Here is a 24,518-nt window from a genome sequence, read left to right as displayed (position 1 = left end):
GGGAGTCAGAGGTCATGGGTTTGAATCACAGCTCTGCCATTTGTCAGCTGTGTGACTGTGGGCAAGTCACTTCACTTCTCTGTGCCTCAATTACCTCATCTGTAAAATGGGGATTAACTGTGAGCCTCACGTGGGACAACCTGTTTCTACCCCAGCGCTTAGAACAGTGCTCTGCACATAGTAAGTGCTTAACAAATACCAACATTATTATATACTATTTATTATAACTTGAACCTGGCATACAATGAATACTATTTGTTCAGTCACAGAATTTTATTATAATTGCATATATTGTTATCCAAAATCTGATAAATTTATGGGTATCCTTTACCACTATTTGCTTTGAATCTCTCACTGTTGAGATTTCCTTTCATCTTAAACCTTAAATGAATTTTTGGAGTCAAAGTCTGCTAAACCAAAGCAAAAAAGCAGAGCTGTAAACTCCTTTCCAGTAAGGATAGGCTGCTAAATACTGTTTTGATTGATTACCTATTCGATGTTCATAGTGTTTTTCTTCTGAAAAGCCCAAGGCAGTGTACTCACAAGAAGAGCACAAACTAGGGAAGAATATCACACTACAGAGTGGCATGGGAAAAAAAACAACACCCACTACTGTTAAGGTGGCATAAGGAAAAGGAAAATAAAGAATTTGGTTTGACATGGAAGGAGAAAAGCAGTGCATTCCAGTGAGATATTGGAGATATCTGGCCATAACTCCTGCACATAACCAAATACTAATGCTTGCAACATACCTGCGGTCCTAAGGGAACCATTCCTCTCGGAGGGGTCATTCTCTGCATTGGCCCACCCATATTTGGATGCCCTGGAAAAAGCATGAAAACATGAACAATTCAGGGTGAGTGTATATGCCAATGCAAATCAGCCAACTTTTAAATAATCGGGGTCCATCATTCTCATTTGAAACCATTCAAGGCCCTGGCTTCTTCTCCTTCCTCAGCCAGCCCACATTTTAGCCATTTCATGGCTTGTTAGCACCTTCACTGGAAAGAGTAAACATGGGTTGGAAGGACCGATGCTCAATTCGGAGAACTTCGTTACTTGCAGCAAGCTCTGATGAAAAGGTTTGATGAGGGTGGAAACTGAAGCTATTAGCGAAAATGAGCGTTTGGAAATTTCAATTAACCAATCTATTCCTATTCCCCATTACCACAGAAAATCAAGTGTGGGTTGTAAATATAAACAGTGCAGCAAATGATCTGCACAGCCATAATGGGACTTGGTTTACAAAACTTTTCTGGAAAAAATGAGTTATTTCAATGGGTGCTTTGAATACCAATTTCAACATATAATATTTTATAGACTTCACCTTGTTGCCGGGTTGGATCCATTCCACTGGGCAATAATGGTTGACTTCCTGGGACACCCCCAAGTGCCTAAAAGAAACCACAAGTAAATGGGGGCTTTATTTGGTTCTAAAGGCTTTCCATCTTAATATTACAATGCTCCTTTTCTTCAAGTATAAGAACCAATCAAAGACATTTATGGAGTGTGCTTAAGACATGCAGAGCACTGTAATAAGCACTTCGAAGAGTACAATACAATAGAGTTGGCAGACAGGATACCTGCCCACAAGGAGCAGACAGTGTAGACGAGGAGACAGTAAAATGAATTACAGATAAGAAAAATAGAAAAGTGTAAGGATAGGAACATAAGTGCTGTGGCAGAGTGCAAGGAGAGGAACATTAGTGCTACAGGGCTGAGGGTGGGGTGAATATCAAGTGCTTAAAGGGTACAGATACAAAGGCATAGGTTCTCTTGTTCTCTTATAAAGATTTATTTTGAAAGAATATAGCCTAAATTTATTATTTGTGTGTTTGCTTATTTATTCATTTTCTTATCCCACCAGAATCTAAGGTAAATAAAATATTCTCAGGCCATAATGAAATAAACTAAGTGAAGTATTCTCATTATTTCTAGGCAGCAGGAGTTCACTCAATGCTGGGTGAAGCTTTTGTGTGCATACTTTAATTCCAGAGAACACTTTGTCCATTCAAGTCACAGTAGGGGCAGAGTTAAAATGAATCCATGGACAAATTTTTTCTTGGATTGTCAAGAAACTCTTTCAACCCTGGAGCACTTAACCATGATGTCCCATTTGGGGATGACTTCACGGAGGGATATATTTAGGAGTAGACCACCAGAAATGGGTCCTTGAGTACATGTGTAAAATCACAGACATATTTCCCTAACATTGTCTTCTAACAGCCAGACGGGCCAGAAGCTTTTTTTGTTGTTCTCCAGGATGGAGAAAAGGGAGATGTGCTGGGAAAGGAAGGAGGAGGAGTGAGATGAACAAGGGAAAAAAGGTGATCAATCAATCAATCAATCATGGCATTTTCATGGTCTACAGTGTCAAAAGCAGCTGAGAGGTTGAGGAGTATTAGGATGGAGTAGAGGTAGCTATATGTAGCTGTCTGTATGTAGGGTGGCTGGGATCTCCTGGGGCACAACAACAAACTAGTTTAATACAGTCATCTCCAATTATAATGCTCTTACTTCAGTTCTTATTTTAGTGCTCTTAGTCAATAATGCCTTGGAAGTTCAATGTTGGTATATCACTTCTCACTTGGAGAAAACACTGCAAAGTGGAACCTTGGTTTAAGTACTTCCCGTCCCTTTGACACATTTAAAAAAATTTGGTATTTGTTAAGCACGTACTGTGTGCCACGCACTGTACTAAGAACTAGGGTAGATACAAATTAATCCGTTTGGACATAGTCCACGTTTCACATGGGGTTCACAGTCTTAATCCCCCGTTTACAAATGAAGTAACTGAGGTCCAGAGCAGTTAAGTAACTTGCCCAAGATCACATATAACAAGCATCAGAGCCAGTATTTGTGGCTCAGTGGAAAGAGCATGGGCTTTGGAGTCAGGGCTCATGAGTTCGAATCCCAGCTCTGCCACTTGTCGGCTGTGTGACTGTGGGCAAGTCACTTAACTTCTCTGTGCCTCAGTTCCCTCATCTGTAAAATGGGGATGAAGACTGTGAGCCCCACATGGGACAACCTGATTCCCCTGTGTCTACCCCAGCGCTTAGAACAGTGCTCGGCACATGGTAAGCGCTTAACAAATACCAACATTATTATTATTATTAGAACCCAGGTCCTTCTGATTCTCAGGTCTGTGCTCTTTCTATTAAATATGATGGTATTTGTTAAGTGCTTACTACCTGCCAAGCACTGTTCTAAGCACTGGGGAAGATATAAGGTAATCAGGTTGCCCCACGTGGGGTTTGAAGTTTTAATCCCCATTTTACAGATGAGGTAACCGAGGCATAGAGAAGTTAAGTGACTTGCCCACAGTCACACAGCTGATAAGTGGTGGAGCTGGGATTAGAACCCACGACCTCTGACTCCCAAGCCTGTGCTCTTTCCACTAAACCACACTGATTCTCTAGATAGTCAATAAAAATTAAAGCCCATTTTAATCTAACAGTAACACCTACTGAGCAAAGCAAATAGCAGATCTATTAATACAGGGTAGCTTTTTACTAAATTGGATGCAAAAGATAGCAACAGGAAATTAGAACTTTTTTATATATCAATCAATGCCATTTATTGAGCACTCAGAGAGTGCAGAGCACCGTACTAAGTGTTTGAGAGAGTACAATACAACAGAGCTGGTACACATGTTCCCTGCTTGAAAGGAGTTTACAATCTAGATGGTAACTGTGAATGAAATTCAAAGCCATTTCATATGGGTACATATTTGTAGTACTATTTGATCACGTAAATTTATTGTGGTTTTTATGATTTTTGAAGGGGAGGGGAGAAATTAATCTTTTTCTGATTTTGGGAATGGACTAATTAATTTTATGTAATAATAATAATAATGTTGGTATTTGTTAAGCGCTTACTATGTGCAGAGCACTGTTCTAAGCGCTGGGGTAGATACAGGGTCATCAGGTTGTCCCACGTGAGGCTCACAGTCCTAATCCCCATTTTACAGATGAGGTAACTGAGGCACAGAGAAGTGAAGTGACTTGCCCACAGTCACACAGCTGACAAGTGGCAGATCCAGGATTCGAACCCATGACCTCTGACTCCCAAGCCCAGGCTCATTCCACTGAGCCACAAAAATATACTTTACGGAGCACTTTTTCATTTAACATTCAATTATTATTTCGACCAAACCAAAGTCAATGACTTGAAACTAATATTCCTATTACTCTTGAAATAAGGGTAAACCCAAAACGACCCAATGGACTGGGGCTAGCCTGACCCCAAACCAGTAGCCTCTCTTTGTGGCAACTTCTATCTTACTTGAAGCCAGCATAGATACAAGTGGGGAATCCTTGGCAAGCTGTGGCGCTCAGAACCGTGGCCTGGAAAGTTACTATTCATTCAATAGTATTTACTGAGCGCTTACTATGTGCAGAGCACTTTATTAAGCGCTTGGAATGTATAATTCGGCAACAGATAGAGACCATCTCTGCCCAATGACGGACTCACAGGTGTAGCTTAGTGGAAAGAGCATGGGCCTGGGAGTCAGAAGGACGTGGGTTCTAATCCCAGCTCCTCCACTTGCCTGCTCTTTGACATTGGGCAAGTCACCTTACTTCTCTGGGCTTCGATAACCTTATCTTTAAAATGGGGATTATGACAGTGAGCCCCATGTGGGACATGGACTGTGTCCAACCTGATTAGCTTGTATCTACCCCAGTGCTTAGTACAGTGCCTGTCACATAGTAAGTGCTTAACGAATACAATTAAAACAATCTTTGGCTAGCTTAGAACAATTTATTAAAGCAAAGTTTAGCTTTTTTATTAGAAACTTTGGGGTTATCATGATTTTGGTTTCACCTGAAGTGACCGCCCCCCAATACGAGACCTTTTCCCCATCCTTCCTCACCAATAAAAAGGAATAATTACTGGAATGGCAGCAGCTAGAACAGGTGAGAAGAAAAACAGCTCCTGCTGTTCTAGGCTCAGCAGACAACCCAGAGCTTTTCTCTCAAGTCAGCTGAGCTGCATGCTTTAATGCTCCTTGAAGAAGCATGAACTCTGAATTTATATTCTAACCTGCTTTAGCTACTGCTATGCTCCCCAGAGTTCTTGTCTCGCCAGGGAACCTGGTAAAAAGCAGCTCAGTAGGTATAAAAATTGCTGCTGCTGCTGCTATAATGGCTAAACTCTCTTCAGTGTTTTCAATTCCCCAAGGGCACTAAAGGGGTGTGATATAGGAAGAGTTTCCTGGAAGAGAAGCAGTGATTTGCACACACACAAATACACACTCTCTCTTTCTCTCTCTCACACTCATACACACACAAAGTCCTGCTATGTTCACACAGTTGACAAAACATTTTTGACGAGTTAGGAATGCACTTCCCTCCACATGCTTGATCCTAACTTGTCTGCAAATCAGCACGAGGAGACTGAGTGTAGGGAGCCCAGGCTGTGTGTACGCACACGCTGCCAGTCAAGGTGCGAGTACATAATGTACCTCTAGACTGTAAGTTCGTTGTGGGCAAGGAATGTGTCCGTTTACTGTTCCAAGAACTTAGTGCATATAAGTTCTAAGTTATACTTAGTACTCTCACAAGATTAGTGCAGAGCACACAGTGAACGATCAATAAATATGATTGAATCATGTGACTTCTCCATCATGTGCGATTTTTCAAGCAAAAAACTACCGCAACACAGCAAACCTGCCTGGGTAGCTTGGCTTCCTGTTTGAAGATGACTCTGTGTCTGAGACTGCATGGGTATACGGGAGTTATACTGGGAGACTGTCTCGTATATACTTAGTCCATTAACAAAATCGGGCAACTTTTCTGGCCCTTTGCCCTCGGGAAAGGGGGCCGCACGGTCACTATACCACTTTTTAGTCGGGATCCACTGGCCATGGTTAGTGCCACCACCCAAACAACCTGGCTCTGTTGCTGTGCCAAGGCCAGTGGGCCCTGGATCCAAAGTCACCCAGTGTCAGTTGGGCTCCCTGGGGTGTGGGCACTGCAGAGTTTCCAGAGCCCCAACCCTGGTGGATCCCATCCAGGGTGGCTCAACTGGGAGTGAGGCAGGTAGATGGCTCCTGCTCACAGGGCTTCAGGATTGGGGACCAGAGCAACTGCTCCTACCCAGTCCTGGTGCAGACTAGAATAGTGACAGTGGCAATAATGATAATGATTAATAATTATGGTACTTACTATATGCTAACCACCATTCTAAGCGCTGAGGTCGAAACAAATTCCTCAGGTTGGACACGGTTCCTTGTCCACAGTCTAAGTAGGAGGGAGGAGGATTTAATCCCCATTTAAAGATGAGGTAACAGGCACAGAGAAGTGAGCTGACTTCCCCAAGGTTACACAGCAGATCTGTGGCAAAGTCAGGATTAGATCTCACGTCCTCTGACGCCCAGATCCAGGCTCTTTCCACTAGGCCACCCTGTTTCAGAGACGGCACCGCTGTGTGCTTTTCCTCTCTTTCTCTTTTCCTTCCTCTTGCATCCTCCTCACTCATTTCCCTTCCTTCTCCTTTCCTTCCCTGTTATCCAAAGCTTCACCACCTCAACACTCTGTCCCCAATGCCTGCCACTGACACTCCTCTCCAAGGTCACCCCCACATTCAGTGAAAAGTTGGCAGGCACCCCTGCCCAAACCCGCAGCTTTCCTGATCTGACCAGTGGATATCAGGGCAAAGTAATGGGTTGGGTCAGATAATTTGCAGGCAGGTACAGAATGGCTTTGGAGAAAACATTTGTCGGTAGAGATAAAGAGCAAGCAATTACTCCTTTAGTCTCCGTAGGGGGAAGAATGAGTGGATAGAAAGTGCGGTTAGACTTGGCCCGGCTTTTTATACATCATCCTCCAGGGTTCAGGGCATCCCAACCGACAACCTTTCACCACCAACGTTCTGTAGCAGAGTGGGAGAAATGCATATTTGGAAGGTCAGGGACTTCAGGTCCCGTTGACTTTCTAAGTTCTAGCTGGTCTTCCAACAGAGGCGAAGACTGCCTATAAAGAGTTTTAATGTGGGTCCTCTGGACTGGAAGCTCATTCTGGGTAGGAAACGTATCTGCCAAAACTGTTTTACTGTAATCTCTCCAGGACTTAGTAGTGCTCTGCAAACAGTAAGCATTCAATAAATAAATACCTTTGACCGATTGACCAAATGGGTAAGTGAGGGCTTTGCATGCAGTAATCACTCAATAAATACCACTGATTGATCGAGATTGCACCTCACCAATCCATCTCTGTCTCACATATCTGTAATGCTGGCCTTTCCTCAACTCATTCTCTTATTCAAGCCACATATTCAGTCTGTCACCAAATCCCATTAGATCTACCTTTATAACACCTCTAGAATCCACCTCTTCCTCTCCATGCAACCTTGCTACTGCACTGAGCCAAGCACTTGTCATACATATGCCGCCTTGAATACTGCAATGACCTCCTCACTGACCTCCCTACCTCCATTCTCTCCCCTGCTCAAGGGGAGAAAAACCAGAATGTAGAGAATCAAGAAAGGATTTGGAGGAGAGGAAATGGAGACAGGCTGTAGGCAATCAGTTTGGAGAGTTTGGATAGGAATGAAAGGAGGGAGCTGGACTGACAGCTGGAGAGTGAAGTGGTAACCAGATAAGAGCTTTTTAAGAAGAGGGAAACTGAGGTCTGATTGGAAGGGAGGGAGGAAAAAGCCATCAGAGAGTGAGCAGTTGAAGATGGAGGTCAGGGAGGGATGGAGAGTGGTTCCGATAATTTCAACAGGTGGAAGGGATCAAGTAAGTAGAAGGTGTAGACTGTGAAAACAGGTGCATGTCTTAATATTAATAATAATTGTGGTATTTGTTATGTACTTCCTAGGCCCAAGGACTGCATTACTGGGGCAGATATAACATAATCAGGTTGGACCATAGTTTCTGTTCCTCATGGGGCTCACAGTCTAAGTGGGAGGGAGAGCACATATTTTACAGATAAGGAAACCGAGGCACAGATAAGTTAAGTGACTTGCCCAAGGTCACACAGCAGGTAAGTAGCAAAGGTCATCTGACTCCCAGGTGTGTGTTCTTTCCAACAGGTCACGCCATTTCCCAGAGATGGCTGAGAAAAATGAGACAGCTGGAGTGATTTGGGGATGTGAAGGAGATAATTTTGGGACCTCAACCCTGATGGTTTCAATTCTGTCAATTAGTAGCAGGTACAGTCATCTGGGGCAAAGGTTGGGGAGAAGCAGGAGAACTGATGGCCTCCGGAGGGAGTTAACGATCTAGAATAAATGGCGGGAGCGATGGACATGAGAGTTGGTGAGGAAGAAGAAATACTGTTCATTAGCAGAAGAAGGGGCAGAGATATAGCAGTTAGAGTCGAGTATATCACATGGCCAAAGCCAGCCTGGTGCCTGGTTTTCTGTCAATATTGGGAGCGGCATGGCTTAGGGGAAGAGCCCGGGCTTGGGAGTCAGAGATTGTGGGTTCTAATCCCGGGTCTGCCACTTGTCTGCTGTGCGACCTTGGGCAAGTCACTTAATTTCTCTATGCCTCAGTTCCCTCATCTGTAAAAATGGGGATTAAAAAATGTGAGCCCCACATGGGACAATCTGATTACCCTGTATCTACCCCAATGCTTATAACAGTGTTCAGCACATAGTAAGTTCTTAACAAATACCAAAAAAAAAAAAGCGCCCGGGCCATAGTCAGAGGACCTGGGTTCTAATCATGGCTCTGCACTTACCTAATGTGTTACCTTGGGCAAGTCACTTAAATTATCTATGCCTAAGTATCTTCAACTGTAAAATGGGGATGAAATACTTTAGACTGTGTGCCCCATGTGGGAAAGGGACTGTATCTGATGTGATTAACTTGTATCTACCCCAGTACTTAGAACGATGTTTGACACATCGCAAGTACTTAACAAATACCATAAATATTATTACTGCTCTGTTGCATGACTGCAGGGATAAAGGAAGCCTCCAATGGTGATGACCCAAAGCTGAAGGGTGCTAGTGAGAGAATGACAGAGGGCAGTAAGGGATTGAGTTTGGTGGCGAGGGTGGGTTTAGGAAGGGAAAATCCAGTTCACCATGTTCACTTCTGCTAATAGATTATGTTTCTCCAGCTTTCTTCACCAAGCGTTTACTTTGTCTGCTTTTTCCTATCTCAGAAAGATATGTGCTTGCACATAGTAAATGCTTAACAAATTCCATTATTATTATTATTATTATCTGACAATTAAGAAAAAAAGCCTCTTCTGGGCCATGTTCCTAAAGCAGTTCTTCATGCTACAAAAAATACAAAACAACCACGTTCTTATTCCCTGAACAATTAAGTTTACATTCAAAAATTCAATTTGGGACCATTGCAGAGCTATCTTTGGGGGATGATGTGGCACAACAATTAAAGGTGTCAACAATTCATCACATGCTATGAAATAAAATGCAGGATACAACTGAAAATATGCAAAGACATTTGAGCAATCATCACCACTTTCAACTCATCTGGTGTTGACAGAGTTTTTGAAAAAATGTTTTAAAATCCTCAGGGAAGAAAAACGTCCCAAAATGGTGGGTTCAATGGAAAAGAGTGTTGCCTTTTGGGACTCCAACCTCAACAACTTGCTTATTTTTCTGGCTCATCGGTCCTCTGTTCAGAAAGATGGCCTATAAATGGGTTAACCACTGACCAGTTAAGTATTAGTTTTACTCATATGCAATCTGTACTGTTTAATGTTTAATAATTAATGTTAACAGGTGAGATTCCGTCACAATGCAGAACCAATGACTCAATTTCACTTACTTGCAAATACACTACAAAATTAATGTTGGTATGTGTTAAACACCTACTATGTGCTGAGCACTGTTCTAAAACATATTGTTTGGAAGGATTTGGAAAAGAAAAAAATCTCTTACAATAACAGGTCATACACCATTCATTGGAAAATCTGAGAAGCAATGTATGGCTTTGATTTTTCATAAATTTATAAACTTTTCATCAAGTTGTTGTGAAAATTTTCCCCATTCTCTAAAACAAGAATGAGATTTTCCTATCTACAAACAACCTGGGTAGCTTTGGGACAGAATTGTTAGAAAGGACACAGAACTGCTCTTCTCTGGGCAGGGCACATGTCTGTTAATTCTGCTACACTGTACTCTTCCAAGTGCTTAGTACAGTGCTCTGCGCATAGAAAGAGCTCAATAAACACGAATGATTGACTGATTGGAGTTACACATTTCATGCCATAGTCCTTTCTTGGCACCTGACTCAATTGCAAAGTAGAATTGGTCTTACTGAGTTACAGTGATCAATCAGTCAATCGGATCAATACAGCCGATGAGGGAGAGTCCTTTCAGCTTTGGTCCAGAAGCTTCAGAACCAAGATCTGTCTTACGCCTGTCAGTCGTAGTCCCACAGGCAAAGGGTGTAACATGTACGTAGGTAAGCAAGGGTACAGAACATTGCAAAGTGCATGAGAGTCTTTGCCCATATTAGCCAGCTAAAGGCAGACTTGGGACAGAATTTCCCCCAATTAATAATTATGTTGGTATTTGTTAAGCGCTTACTATGTGCCGAGCACTGTTCTAAGCGCTGGGGTAAACACAGGGGAATCAGGTTGTCCCACGTGGGGCTCACAGTCTTAATCCCCATTTTACAGATGAGGGAACTGAGGCCCAGAGAAGTGAAGTGACTTGCCCACAGTCACACAGCTAACAAGTGGCAGAGCTGGGATTCGAACTCATGAGCCCTGACTCCAAAGCCCGTGCTCTTTCCACTGCGCCACGCTGCTTCCCAATTAGACTGTGAGCCCATCATTGGACAGAGATCGTCTCTATCTGTTGCCAAATTGCACATTCCAAGCACTTAGTACAGTGCTCTGCACATAGTAAGCGCTCAATAAATACTACTGAATGAATGAATGAATTGGGTCTCCTGATTCCCACAAGAGTTTCCTTGGCACTGGACAAACAGCAGAGCTGACTGCGACAGCTACTGGTTTCAACAATATAATACAGAAGCTTCAAATTAAAACATTTAGGTCAGTGGCGATTTTCAACATTATTCACCCCCCCCACATTGTTTACTCCTAGCAACCAGCATTGGCCCAATTCAGTTTTTTCAGAAGAAACAAATGTGAAAATTACACAGGGATATGATTGTAAGAAAAGTTGTATTAAAACGTACAGCTGAAAGAAAATACATATGCTCCATTAAGTTGAGAAGAAAAACTTCATTAAAGTTACAAGAATTTTTATCAAGTCTTTATGAACATTAATGTTTTGTAAACTTCTTACCTGGTTGGGTATTCTTAATGGCGGCCTTGGACCTCCAGGGTACCGAGGTGACATGAAAGGCTATCGAAAAAGAAAGAATAGCACTGATGGCTCCAGTTTTCAAAGTATGTATTAAACTTTGACGACAAATTTTTAAACTGCCCTTTAAAGAAAATGTCAATATTGTTGTTCTACATTAACTGAAAGTAAAATTATTTTGATAAAATTCTCACCCACTTCGTAGAGTTCTGATATAAGTTTTTGCTGAGATCAAAGATTAAAGAAACTCTACATGCACAAGACAAAATAAAATCATTTAAATGCTAAAAATATTGAAAAGTAAAGCTTTTTAGCTGGTTAAAGGATGATGCAATTCAGAAATATAAACAAACTCCAGGAAGAGACTACAACAGTATTACGCGTTGAAATGAGTATACTGTAATTCTACAGGTTTTATAGTATCCTTATGTCAGCTTTGAATTTCTAACCACTTTGTTTTTAGGAGTCATTTGTGGATAATCAGAATACTGAATATTAAGTAAAATCCACAAAAAATGGTAAGATATTTTTGATTTCCCCCTTTTCTGCTCTCTTTGTCCCTTCCATTTGTCCCAAATTCCTCGACAATCATTCATTTTCTTCTCCTCCCTTTTCACTCATTTACCCCACTCGCCAATCATTCCTGCTTATTTCCTCCTGTTCTTTCCAATATCTTCTCTCACTTCTCTCCCCTTTGATTACAAACACTTCTTCTTTCCTCATCCCTCTCTCAAGATTTCACCCTGCCTCTTTTTCTACCTCCTGTATTTTCTTCCTTCCTGCTTATTTTCCCTTTTTCCTTGTCATCCTCCTATTTCTCTCTCTCACCTGCCCCACAAACCAATTCTCATTATTCCCTTGGTCTTGTAAGTGCTCTGGTTGGAGAGGCCAACATAGTCCAAAGTGGGATTGGGGGCTTGCTTTCAATTTTGCCTGCTATCGCAGTTCCTGCTTTTCCTTTTCTTCCACTTTGAACTTCAGGCTCTGGAGGCAGAGGTCTGGGATCTTGGGAGGCGGTGGCAAGGTCCACACTTGCCTTTGACTGTACATTTCATTAGTTGGGGTTTCCAAATCAAGATCACGTTAGATTCTACTGTAACTTACTGAAACAATATCGATCTACAGTGTAGAAAACAGAAGGGCAACCCAACCTGTTATATATGCAATTGGGTGTGTCAGATGGAGTCAGGTTTTTTCCAGCTTTTTTTCTGCTACTGAGAGACACACCACCATCACTTGCCAGGCATTTTAACTTGGTGACTGAGTAACTCATAAGCACCATGCCCTAGTGGAAAGCGCATGGGCCTGGGAGTCAGAGTACCTGGGTTCTAATCCCAGCTCTGCTACTTGTCTGCTGTGTGACCTTGGCGAGTTCTTTACTTCTCTGTGACTCAGTTACCTCATCTGTTAAATTAGGATTAAATCCTCCTCCCTCTGACTTAGACTGTCAGCCCCTGTAGGACAGGGACTGTGTCCCAGCTGAAAAACTTGTATCTATATCAGAGTTTAGAACAGTGCTTGACACATAGTAAGCGCATAATAAACCCTGTGGACTGTAAACTCACTGCGGGCAGGAAACGTGTCTACCAAGTCTGTGGTATTGTTATATTACCCTCTCCAAAGAGCTTAGAACAGTGCTCTGCACACTGTAAGTACTCAAAAATATGACTAACAAAAATCATAAAAATTACAAACAAACAATGGGCTGGGTGATAGGGTCTCCAATGAGGAATGATAGATGAGCCTCAGTCACATGACTTGAGAACCAAGAGCCTGAGTTACAGTATTGATTAGCTCTAGTGACTTGCATAGTGCTATATACACTCTCTTGTCCCTGCAAATCAAGTTTCCGCTGGGACACAGAGAGCAAAGAAGTGAGTAGGCAAGCAGAGGTGCAGCACACTGTGAAATGCAAACGTACCCATGTTAGACCCAGGTCTTCTGATTTCCCAGACCAATACTCTTTCTATTGGAGCAACATGAGTTAGAAATATTCAGGGAAGATGCTTACTAAATCTCTAACAACCATGGTTACTATGCTTTAACTTCCATTGCAAGCAGTGGGGCCAAACAGCACTCTGACATTATTATTCTATTTTGAATGTTCCTTAATATATCAGCCCAGAATAACATTAATAGTAATAATAATAATGTTGGTATTTGTTAAGCGCTTACTATGTGCCGAGCACTGTTCTAAGCGCTGGAGTAGACACAGGGGACTCAGGTTGTGCCACGTGGGGCTCACAGTCTTAATCCCCATTTTACAGATGAGGGAACTAAGGCACCGAGAAGTGAAGTGACTTGCCCAAAGTCACACAGCTGACAAGTGGCAGAGCTGGGGTTTGAACCCATGACCTCTGACTCCAAAGCCCGTGCTCTTTTCCACTGAGCCACGCTGCTTCTCTCAAAGCTGCTTCTCTCAAAGCTGAGACAACTAGAACTTATGAGGATCTGTACAGGAAGCTGTATCCTAGTGTTGAAAGTGTTAATGCACCGCTGCTGAAATTCCTTACGTTGCCAGGGATAGAAGAAAATCTGGCTAGATATATGACAAATTAAGAACCTAGGTAGGATGTACTAAATATACCAAAGCGTATCAGGACAAATAAAGCGTTTAAGAAGATTAAATTTAACAACATATAAAAATACTTCTGGAATCTATGCCTCAAATACATCCCAAATATCTTAGGTAGAAGACATTCAGAATCCGTTTTAAAATATTACATCAAAAAAAAATTTAAACGCACACTGATAAAAATTAAAAAAAGGAAAATTTGGAATTTGGCAAGGAAATGAGCCTTTGTTCATTGTGCTGGGCTTAGATTTTGAAACTCTCTTCGTGCATTGGGTAATTTTGAAATTCAGTAAGAATTTCCTTCCTTCGCTCACTGTGTGGTGCTTAGGTTCTGTAACATTCTTCAGGCATTGGGGAGATTTTGCGATGTATAGCAGAACAATCCAACAGTCAAGTAACATGTTCTCCCTCAGGAAATAAAACCAAAGTGGAACCTGAGACAGGAGTTCCTTGCATAACCTCGCAGATTTCCCAAGATATTCTTAACGACAGTTCTGAGCAGTTTGAGAGGAGTGGTTGTGAGTAGCGGGGAATGTGGCTTTGGCATGAACAATAATAGGATTCGACAAAACCCCCTGGTATAATGCTGGCCAGCAGCCCTGGCCTCTATCTTTGGTTTCCCACCCTGCCTATACGGGGGGAAATACATTCAGTTCTCCGAGAATGCACTTTTCCCTATGCAATTTGGACAGGCGGCTGTGGCAGAATTAGGGAAGGCTCTTCTGACAATCTGTCTGGATACAGCACAGAGTTGTGCTGGAAAAAACAGTTGTGCTCACGTACAGCATCGGACATGGGGCAAGTACTACAAAACGAGTTTTCCTTAATGCGGAGTTCTGCAAGAACACAATCTCAGAAGCAGCGTGGCCTACTTGAAAGGGTACGGGTCTGAGAGAGGACCTGGATTCTAATCCTGACTCTACCAATTACTGGCTGTGTGACCTTGGGCAAGTGACTTAACTTCTCTCTCCCTCCGTTACCTCACCTGTAAAATGGGGATTAAATCCATCTCCCTCCAATTTAACCTGTGAGTCCAACCTGATGGACTTGTATTTACCCCAGCACTTAGAACAGTGCTTGTCACATCGTAAGCGCTTAATGAATACCATAAAAAAATTGCAGGAGTACTAAGTGTAGCTGAGGTTGAGAAAGGGATACCTTCCCATTTCCAAAATAGCCTTTCCCCAAGGCTCTGCACCTATTAAGAAGGAATGATCAACGGAGGGGATATGGAGGGCTTCTGCTATCTGTTGATTCCAAGGAAACAATGGATCCCATTTATGTCAGTTATGCAAGTGTTTAATGCATTAGAAAAAATGCGATTCAATTGTATCCCCATTTCTGCAAGTGAATTTGCAACTTTTAAAAGGTTGTTTAAAAGAGTTTCCCCAAAACATGAAAAAATTCAAACAATATTTACTGCTCTTCATATGCTATGCTAAAGCAACTGATTTTTAATCTGGTCTGCTTTGTTTACTGCAAGAAAGTTGTTAACTGGTAGCTGATCCCAAGACCCTTGTGGCTGTTCCCCTTCAGAACCTCATTTTCTCTCTGTATTGTTTTGTTTGTTATCTCTCGGGGCTGTTAAATGAGCTCATTTCTTCTCTTGGTTTCAAAAACTGCTTTTAAAATAAAGAAATCATTTTAAAATGAATAAATGCAAAATATTGGATTCGATGCATTGGATGGTTGTGATCTACTAAAAAATAATATTCAATAACACTCACTTGCTGAAAATTACAAAAGCGGTCTTTGGGATGTGGAAAAAATGAAAACAGGTAATTGAATATTACTGGAGAGGTGTTAATGGTCACAGATAGTGCACAAGAAAGGGGTAGGTGGAAGTGATGTTAACACATGTACAACCCGAAGCCAGATGTTGAGGCAAATGTTCAAAGGTGCCTGATTTGATACAGAGCTAAAATACTGACATGTTCCTCTCCAAGGTAAAATGATGGGATTTACTGAATGGCAAATTTGAAATGAGAGAATGTTTGACCTCATACATGGCGTTGTGGGGTAATGTATTTTCAATGGTACTTTGTGTGTGCCCTACCTGACCATGAGGTCCCATCATGGGATTGCTGAGGTTGTGAGGTGGGGGCTGTGCATGTGGTGAAGATTGTGAACCTGCCGGTCCCTGAGGAGTAATCAAATTGGGTAAAGGATTAGAAACATAGTCTCTTTGGTCAAATTCTTCTCCTCTTTTATTCCCACCCTCCAGAAGTTGCTGTGAGTACTGGGGACACATTTTTGAAAACCCCTTGGAAACTTGCATTCATACTTCTCCATGATGGCAAACAGTTTTTGGGAAATCATTCACTGGCACGTGTAAGCCTGAGTATTGGAATTGGATCTGTCTTGCCAAAAAATGTCACTAAAACGTTTTATGTCAAACTGGAGGGAGTACCGGCCGAACATAAAGTGATTAGCTGTCAATGGGACTCATAAAAACGATGAAGATAGCCAGGGGCTGATAACGAAAGCCCAGAAAAGCCCCTCCAAATGTCCATTTCATATGCCTTAGAAATGTTTTAAGGCAGGGTGCTAAAGAGAAGAAACAGTGCTCTGCACACAGTAAGTGCTAAATAAAGACGATTGAATGACTGAATGAATGAAATGGCTAACATTTGCTCAGGGCACTCCTGTCATCCTTCCATAACTTTTATTTATTCATTTATTCACTCATTGCTTTCATCGATATTTATTGAGCAACTACTGAATGCAGAACACTGCATTACGTGTTTGGGCGAGGGTGGGGGGGTGTATGAGAAAGGGTTTCTGCCCCTCAGGAGCTCCAAACCAAGTTTCTGGCCAGATTAATTCCTTGTTTATTTTTTAACACCTACATATCTTTTGGTGTTATTTTGCTGCACACCTTGCAGAGAAGTAAAAAAGGCTGGGGGAAATGTTTTAAGTCTAAATTACACAAAACACAATGCTAAAATGTTTGCCTGATGTAATAATAATTACTATGGTATTTGTTAAGCTTTTACTATGTGCCAAGCACTGTTCTAGGCGCTAAGGTGGATACAAGGTAATCAGGTTGTTCCATTTGGGGCTCACAGTCTTTTATCCCCATTAGAGAGATGAGGGAACTGAGGCCCAGGAGTGAAGTGACTTGTCCGAGATCACACAGCAGACAAGTGGCAGAGCCGGGATTAGAACCCATGACCTCCTGACTCCCGGTCCCATGTTCGATCCACTACAATACATAGGCATAACCTAAATGTCCAAAAGCTCCCTTTTTGCTAGCTTAGTGATACAAGCTGTGTAAGAACCTATTAACATCTGGACTTCATAGACTGCAGCAACATTCAAATTGCGTTCAGGTGCAATTAAATGTGTTACAACATTTGTTTTTCAATAATTAAGTCCTTCAGGGTGCAAACTCTGTCTAACAGCAGACCTCTCCCATTATACTAATACCAGAAATGAATGCCAGGCAGAGTTAATGCCAGGCAGAGTTCTAATAATAGCTTGGAGATAAGCCCTCGGAGATGAACATTTTTCTTGGTCAAATTTCTTTCTCGGTTGGTCCTACAGTACCAAAATTATTCATCTGTTTAGGTCACAACAAAATTTGCAGGGAACGGCCTTGCCTAAAAGAAAAATCAATTATTCAATCTACGTTATTTATTGAAGGCTTATTATGTAATAATAACAATAATTATGGTAAGCGCTGGGGTGGATACGAGCAAATTGGATTGGACACAGTTCCTGTCCCATAGGGGCTCATAGTCTCATTCCCCATTTTACAGATAAGGTAACTGAAGCATGGTGAAGTGAAGCATGGTGAAGTGAAGTGACTTGCTCAAGGTTACACAACAGACTGGAAAGAGCCTGGGCTTCGCAGTCAGAGGTCATGGGTTCGACTCCCGGCTCTCGACTCCCGGTTCTGCCACTTGTCAGCTATGTGACTGTGGGCAAGTCACTTAACTTCTCTGTGACTCAGTTACCTCATCTGTAAAATGGGGATTAACTGTGAGCCTCACGTGGGACGACCTGATTACCCTGTATCTCCCTCAGCACTTAGAACAGTGCTCTGCACTTAGTAAGCACTTAACAAATACCAACATTATTATTATTGGAGCCGGGACTAGAACTCATGACCTTCTGATTCTCAGGCCCGTCCTCTAAACAATATGCCATGCTGCTTCATCATGTGTAGAGTACTGTACTGAACATTTGGGGAAGTACAATAGAGTTGGTAGATATGATCACTGCTCTCAGGGAGCTTACAATTTAGTGAGGAGTGTGCACGCCTAGGATGGCTGCCTTCTGGGATGAAAGAGCCAAAGTAGCTTGCAAAGCCCAGTGGCTGGTTCTCAAGAGATTTCTTAATAATAATGTTGGTATTGGTTAAGCGCTTACTATGTGCAGAGCACTGTTCTAAGTGCTGGGGTAGATACAGGATAATCAGGTTGTCCCACGTGGGGCTCACAGTTAATCCCCATTTTACAGATGAGGTAACTGAGGCACAGAGAAGTTAAGTGACTTGCCCACAGTCACAGAGCTGACAAGTGGCAGAGCCGGGAGTCGAACTCATGACCTCTGACTCTGAAGCCCAGGCTCTTTTCCACTGAGCCACGCTGATTCAACATCAAAAATCAATCAATCAATCAATGGCATTTATTGAGTGCTTACTGTGTGCATAACACTGTATTAAGTGCTTGGGAGAGTTCAACTGAACAGGGTTGTTCAGACATCTCCCCTGCCTACCAGGAGCTTACAGTGTAGATTGGGACAAAGACATTAAAATTAATAATTATGTGTATGAACCTAAGTCCCCTCCCAGGGTCACACTTGGAAAGTTCCCAGTACTCTAGTGGTCTCGACTAGAGGAGGGAGAGTGAGGCAGAGGCATATCCACTCCATTCCTAGCTTGGGCAGTGGCTGGCGAGTGGAAGGCAATCTGCTACAAGTCAAAACTCACCTGTGCTGGGCAGCACCGGCATGGGACAGAATCATGGGCAAAGACTCAAATTTACTGTGTGCAAGGAGGCAATGGTTAAACCTCTTCCACTGTGGCTCAGTGGAAAGAGCACGGGCTTTGGAGTCAGAGGTCATGAGTTCGAATCCCAGCTCTGCCACTTGTCAGCTGTGTGACTTCGGGCAAGTCACTTCACTTCTCTGTGCCTCAGTTACCTCATCTGTAAAATGGGGATTAAGACTGTGAGCCCCACGTGGGACATCCTGATTCCCGTGTCTACCCCGGCGCTTAGAACAGTGCTCGGCACATAGTAAGCGCTTAACAAATACCAACATTATTATTATGATTCCATATTTTTACCAAGAAAACTCGATGGATCCACTACCGGAATGATTGCAGATGGAAGTGGAGCGTTCTGGGAGAGATGTGTCCGTGGCGTCACTATGAGTCTAAGACGACTCGACGGCATAAGACAAGACATAATAAGTGCTATGGGGCTGAGGTGAGGTGAATACTAAGTGCTTCAAGGGTACAAATCCAAATACATAGAAAAAGCAGAAGGGTGTGGGGAAAATGAGGGCTTAGTCGAGAAACTCTTCTTGGCAGAGATGTGACTTTAATAAGGCTTTGAATAATAATAATAATAATGTTGGTATTTAAGCGCTTACTATGTGCCAAGCACGGTTCTAAGAGCTGGAGTAGACACAGGGTAATCAGGTTGTCCCACGTGAGGCTCACAGACTTAATCCCTATCTTACAGATGAGGTAACTGAGGCACCTGACAAGCGGCAGAGTCGGGATTCGAACCCATGACGTCTGACTCCCAAGCCCGTGCTCTTTCCACTAAGCCATGCTGCTTCAAGGTGGGTTGAGTGGTGGTCTGTCCTCTCTGAAGGGGGAGGAGTTCCAGGACAGGGAGAGGATGTGGGCAAAGGGTCGGTGGTGGCTAAGTCCCTTGGTCTTGCTTAGATATCATCCCAAGGCACACTCTGACATACACATATATACATCGACAGACAAACCCTCTCTATTTCTCTCTCTCATTGGAGTAGCAGTGTGAGTAACAGAAGTTAAGCGAAACAGTAAATGGAGTTTTTTTTTGGCCCAGTGTTTAGCACATATCACCACCACCATTACCGGTTTACCTGAGATCCACTTGAGAGCGTAAGAAATTGGTCAGTGGCGAAGCAGAAGCAGCCGCAGTTTCCCTGCCCTGCTTTTGCTACTTTCCTCGGCTGCGGATTCCCCTCCACTGCCGCCTCCTCCCCACTTGTGCCGGCCAACCTCCTCACTCCATTTGCTCCTACAGGCTCTGCACCAGGATTTCAGGCCAGCCAACCCCAATGGCAGCAATGGCAGGGTTCCAGCTGCTGTTTTACTTACGTTCTCCTGGCTCCTTATGATTGCATTACTATTGATTGATTGAATGATTTGATTCTAAAGCACTGAAACTATTTACGGCCCTTTGTGTTACCAAACCAGGGAAATAAAATGGTCACTTCGTTGTCCCGGACAACTGAAAAATACCCTGTCAGAGGAAGGGTAAATATATTTAGATGGAGCGTGAAGAAAAAAATCTTACAGTGCTGCGATTACCATGGGAACCAGGCAGATTACAACTGCTGTTCTACCACTGCCAGCTCCTTGTGAACTTGTTATGGGAAGGGAATGTGTCCATTTTATTGTCATATTGTACACTCTCAAGTGCTTAGCGTATTGCTCTACACACACTAAGCACTCACGGCCTAGTGGAAAGAGCCCGGGCCTGGGAGTCGGAAGGACCTGGGATCTAATCTAATCCGTCACGTGCCTGTAGTGTGACACTGGGCAAGTCACTTCCTTCTCTGTGCCTCAGTTAACTCATCTGTAAAATGGGGATTGGCCGTGAGCCACACGTGGGACATGGACTGCGTCGAACCTACTATCTTGTATTAAAACCCGCTATCTAGTAAAAAAACCCACTCTTGACCCCACTTCCCCCTCCAGTTATCGTCCTATCTCCCTACTACCCTTCCTTTCCAAAATCTTAGAACGAGTCGTCTACAATCGATGCCTAGAATTCCTTAACTCCCATTCTCTCCTAGACCCCCTCCAATCTGGCTTCCGTCCCCTCCACTCTACTGAGACTGCTCTCTCTAAGGTCACCCATGACCTCCTTCTTGCCAAATCCAATGGCTCCTACTCCATTCTGATCCTCCTTGACCTCTCTGCTGCCTTTGACACTGTCTACCATCCCCTCCTCCTCCATACCTTATCTCACCTTGGCTTCACGGACTCTGTCCTCTCCTGGTTCTCCTCTTACCTCTCTGGCTGATCATTCTCGGTCTCCTACGCTGGAGCCTCCTCCCCCTCCCATCCTTTAACTGTTGGAGTTCCTCAAGGGTCAGTTCTTGGCCCTCTTCTGTTCTCCATTTACACTCACTCCCTCGGTAAACTCATCCACTCTCACGGCCTTGACTACCATCTCTACGCAGATGACACGCAGATCTACATCTCCGCCCCTGTCCTCTCCCCCTCCCTTCAGGCTCGCATCTCCTCCTGCCTCCGGGACGTCTCCACCTGGATGTCAGCCCGCCACCTAAAACTAAACATGAGCAAGACTGAGCTCCTCATCTTCCCTCCCAAGCCCGGTCCGCTCCCAGACTTCTCCATCACCGTGGATGGCACGACCATCCTTCCCGTCCCGCAGGCCCGCAATCTCGGTGTCATCCTTGACTCGTCCCTCTCGTTCACCCCACACATCCTATCCGTTACCAAGACCTGCCGGTTTCACCTCTACAATATCGCCAAGATCCGCCCTTTCCTCTCCACCCAAACGGCTACCTTACTATTACGGGCTCTCGTTATATCCCGGCTAGACTACCGTGTCAGCCTTCTCTCTGACCTCCCTTCCTCCTCTCTCGCCCCGCTCCGGTCTATTCTTCACTCCGCTGCCCGGCTCATCTTCCTGCAGAAACGATCTGGGCATGTCACTCCCCTTCTTAAACAACTCCAGTGGTTGCCTATCGACCTCCGCTCCAAACAAAAACTCCTCACTCTAGGCTTCAAGGCTCTCCATCACCTTGCCCCTTCCTACCTCTCCTCCCTTCTCTCTTTCTACCGCCCACCCCACACGCTCCGCTCCTCTGCCGCCCACCTCCTCGCCGTCCCTCGGTCTCGCCTATCCCGCCGTTGACCCCTGGGTCACGTCCTCCCGCGGTCCTGGAACGCCCTCCCTCCTCACCTCCGCCAAACTGATTCTCTTTCCCTCTTCAAAACCTTACTTAAAAATCACCTCCTCCTAGAGGCGTTCCCAGACTGAGCTCCTCTTCCCCCTCTACTCCCTCTGCCATCCCCCCTTTACCTCTCCGCAGCTAAAGCCTCATTTTCCCCTTTTCCCTCTGCTCCTCCACCTCTCCCTTCCCATCCCCACAGCACTGTACTCGTCCGCTCAACTGTATATATTTTCGTTACCCTATTTATTTTGTTAATGAATTGTACATCGCCTTGATTCTATTTATTTGCCATTGTTTTTACGAGATGTTCTTCCCCTTGACGCTGTTTAGTGCCATTGTTCTTGTCTGTCCGTCTCCCCCGATTAGACTGTAAGCCCGTCAAACGGCAGGGACTGTCTCTATCTGTTGCCGACTTGTTCATCCCAAGCGCTTAGTACAGTGCTCTGCACATAGTAAGCGCTCAATAAATACTATTGAATGAATGTATTGACCTCAGTGTTTTACAAATATGAATTTGTAATATTTGTAAAGTACAGTGCCTGGCATATAGGAAGCACTTTACAAATACTAAGGCAAGGCTTCACATACATTGCTCCCCTTTGGTTGCTGGGACCAGGAAGGGCAGTCGGGGAGTTCCATTCACCTCCTCAGAAATCATGAGAGTATTTATTGACCTAAACTAATAATGATAACACTACTAATAATAACAATAATCATAATAGCTGTTATGGGGTGACTGTGTGCCACACACTGTATTAAATGTTGGGGTGGATTCAAGATAATAAGGTCAGACCCAATCTCTGTCCCACCTGGGGCTCAGTCTTACCAGGAGGTAGAACATGAATTTACCTGTTTTACCCAGCGCAGTTTAGCCCTGTTTCTCCAGGTTCATTTCAGTAACTGAGTACCACTAATGAACGCTGTACTTCTCAAAGTCTCTGTTTGGTTTCACTAGATGCCCCATTGCTATGACCTTAAAACAGCTTTGAGGTTTCACTCCCTACATCTGGAAGAGGAAGTGTGCAGTGAAATCTCAGTGTTTACCATTGAAACTAAACTCTTCTGGGACACGAGATGCCATGAAGATGGAGATAAACTGGCAGAGAGACCTCATAAGGTTAAATGAGTGGGCCGAAAACCCAGTGGATAATCTTCGGTGTGACCAAGTGTAAGGAAATGTACAGAGGAAAATGAATTTAAGTTACTACTATGTGATGAAGGGCTAGGAGTTATCATTCCCGATTCAGAAAAAAAAGATCTCTGACTCATTTTCTAATTGAATAATGACTTAGTGTTCTTTGAAACAATTGGTCCAGCAGTTAGAATGGCCAAACGAATGCCAAGTATGACCAAGAAGACAAGAAACAAAAGCTATAGTGTCATCACTGTATAAAATCATAGCAGGTCTGCAGCTAAAATTCTGTGCGCAGTTCTGGTCCCTGAAATGAACATAATAGAATTAAATAAAGTACAGGGAGCCAGGATAATCAGGGAATGGAGAAATTTCTTTAGACGGACAGGCGGGAAAGGATTAAGATTCTTCTGTCTGGAAAGATACAGGCTGAAAGGGGACTTGAATGAAGTGTACAAAACCATGAATGGTTTGGACATTGAAAACACTGAATTATTCTTCACTAAATCCCACAGCACCAGAACTTTGAGGGTTGAAGTTTGAGGCTTCTAACTAACAGAAGAAAACACTTCATACGTCGGGTGACAAACATATGAGATTCATTACTATAGTAAAGTTGAAGATGTAGAAAATCTCAGTTGGTTCAAGAAGGATTTTTTAAATGCTGGCCTGGAATGTCCTCTCTCTTCATATCTGACAGACGATCATTTTCCCCACTTTCAAAGCCCTATTAAAAACACCTTCCCTCCAAGAGGCCTTCCTCAACTAAGCCCTCATTTCCTCTTCTCCCACTCCCTTCTGCATCACTTCTGCATTTGGATCTGCACCCTTTTTTCACCTCTCCCGGAACCCCACAGCACTTATGTACATATCCATAATTAATTTATTCATATTAATCTCTATATACCTTTTAGATCGTAAGCTCACTATGAGCAGGAAATACGCATACCAAGTCTGTAATACTGCACTCTCTCAAACGCTTGGTATGGTGCTCTGCATGCAGTAAGCGCTCAATAAATATAATCGATTGATTCCTGGACAAGCTATGCATACTGGTTACTAGGGAAGAGGTAAGGATGAAGAGAGGAAAAGTTAAGGATATTTCTTGATATTTCCCTTAATATTAGGATCGATCTTTAGATATTTCTCCGAACACAGTGTTCCTAAAGTTGAACACAGAATACTAAACTGCATGATCACTGGTCTGACCCATTACAGATTCTTGATGCTTTTATATGGGGTTGCAGAAGTAGCTATCTAGGGTAAATTATAATTTGGAATTCCAGTGGGCCTAATACTCTACTTTTCATTGGAATTTTACTTTTTGGGTGGTTTCACAGTACTTCCTACCTATGTAATTAAATGTAAGAAGGCGCATAGGAGAGAAAATGTCAGGATGAA

The 24,518-nt window shown here is 43.3% G+C and overlaps 1 protein-coding gene across 6 annotated transcripts in view; it reads right to left on the bottom strand.

Annotated features, from left to right (window-relative positions):
- SSBP2 (single stranded DNA binding protein 2) overlaps positions 1-24,518 on the bottom strand; it is a 294,273-nt gene that overhangs the window by 52,459 nt on the left and 217,296 nt on the right. For 4 of the 6 annotated variants that reach the window (XM_007656432.4, XM_007656499.4, XM_003428207.5 and 1 more), the window contains 3 exons: positions 11,245-11,304; positions 1,328-1,394; positions 753-823 (listed from right to left, as the gene is read on the bottom strand). In XM_007656432.4, the coding sequence (XP_007654622.1) occupies positions 753-823; positions 1,328-1,394; positions 11,245-11,304 (198 nt within the window). Of the gene's footprint in view, positions 1-752; positions 824-1,327; positions 1,395-11,244; positions 11,305-15,893; positions 15,978-24,518 lie in introns of all 6 variants that reach the window. The other 2 variants (XM_039911270.1, XM_039911269.1) reach the window with 1 other exon arrangement.

Source organism: Ornithorhynchus anatinus, chromosome 1 (genome assembly GCF_004115215.2).
Source record: "Ornithorhynchus anatinus isolate Pmale09 chromosome 1, mOrnAna1.pri.v4, whole genome shotgun sequence".
NCBI classification, from domain to species: domain Eukaryota; kingdom Metazoa; phylum Chordata; class Mammalia; order Monotremata; family Ornithorhynchidae; genus Ornithorhynchus; species Ornithorhynchus anatinus.
The sequence above is the reverse complement of the archived record's forward strand: the minus strand, read 5'-3'. Positions and strand labels throughout refer to the sequence as shown.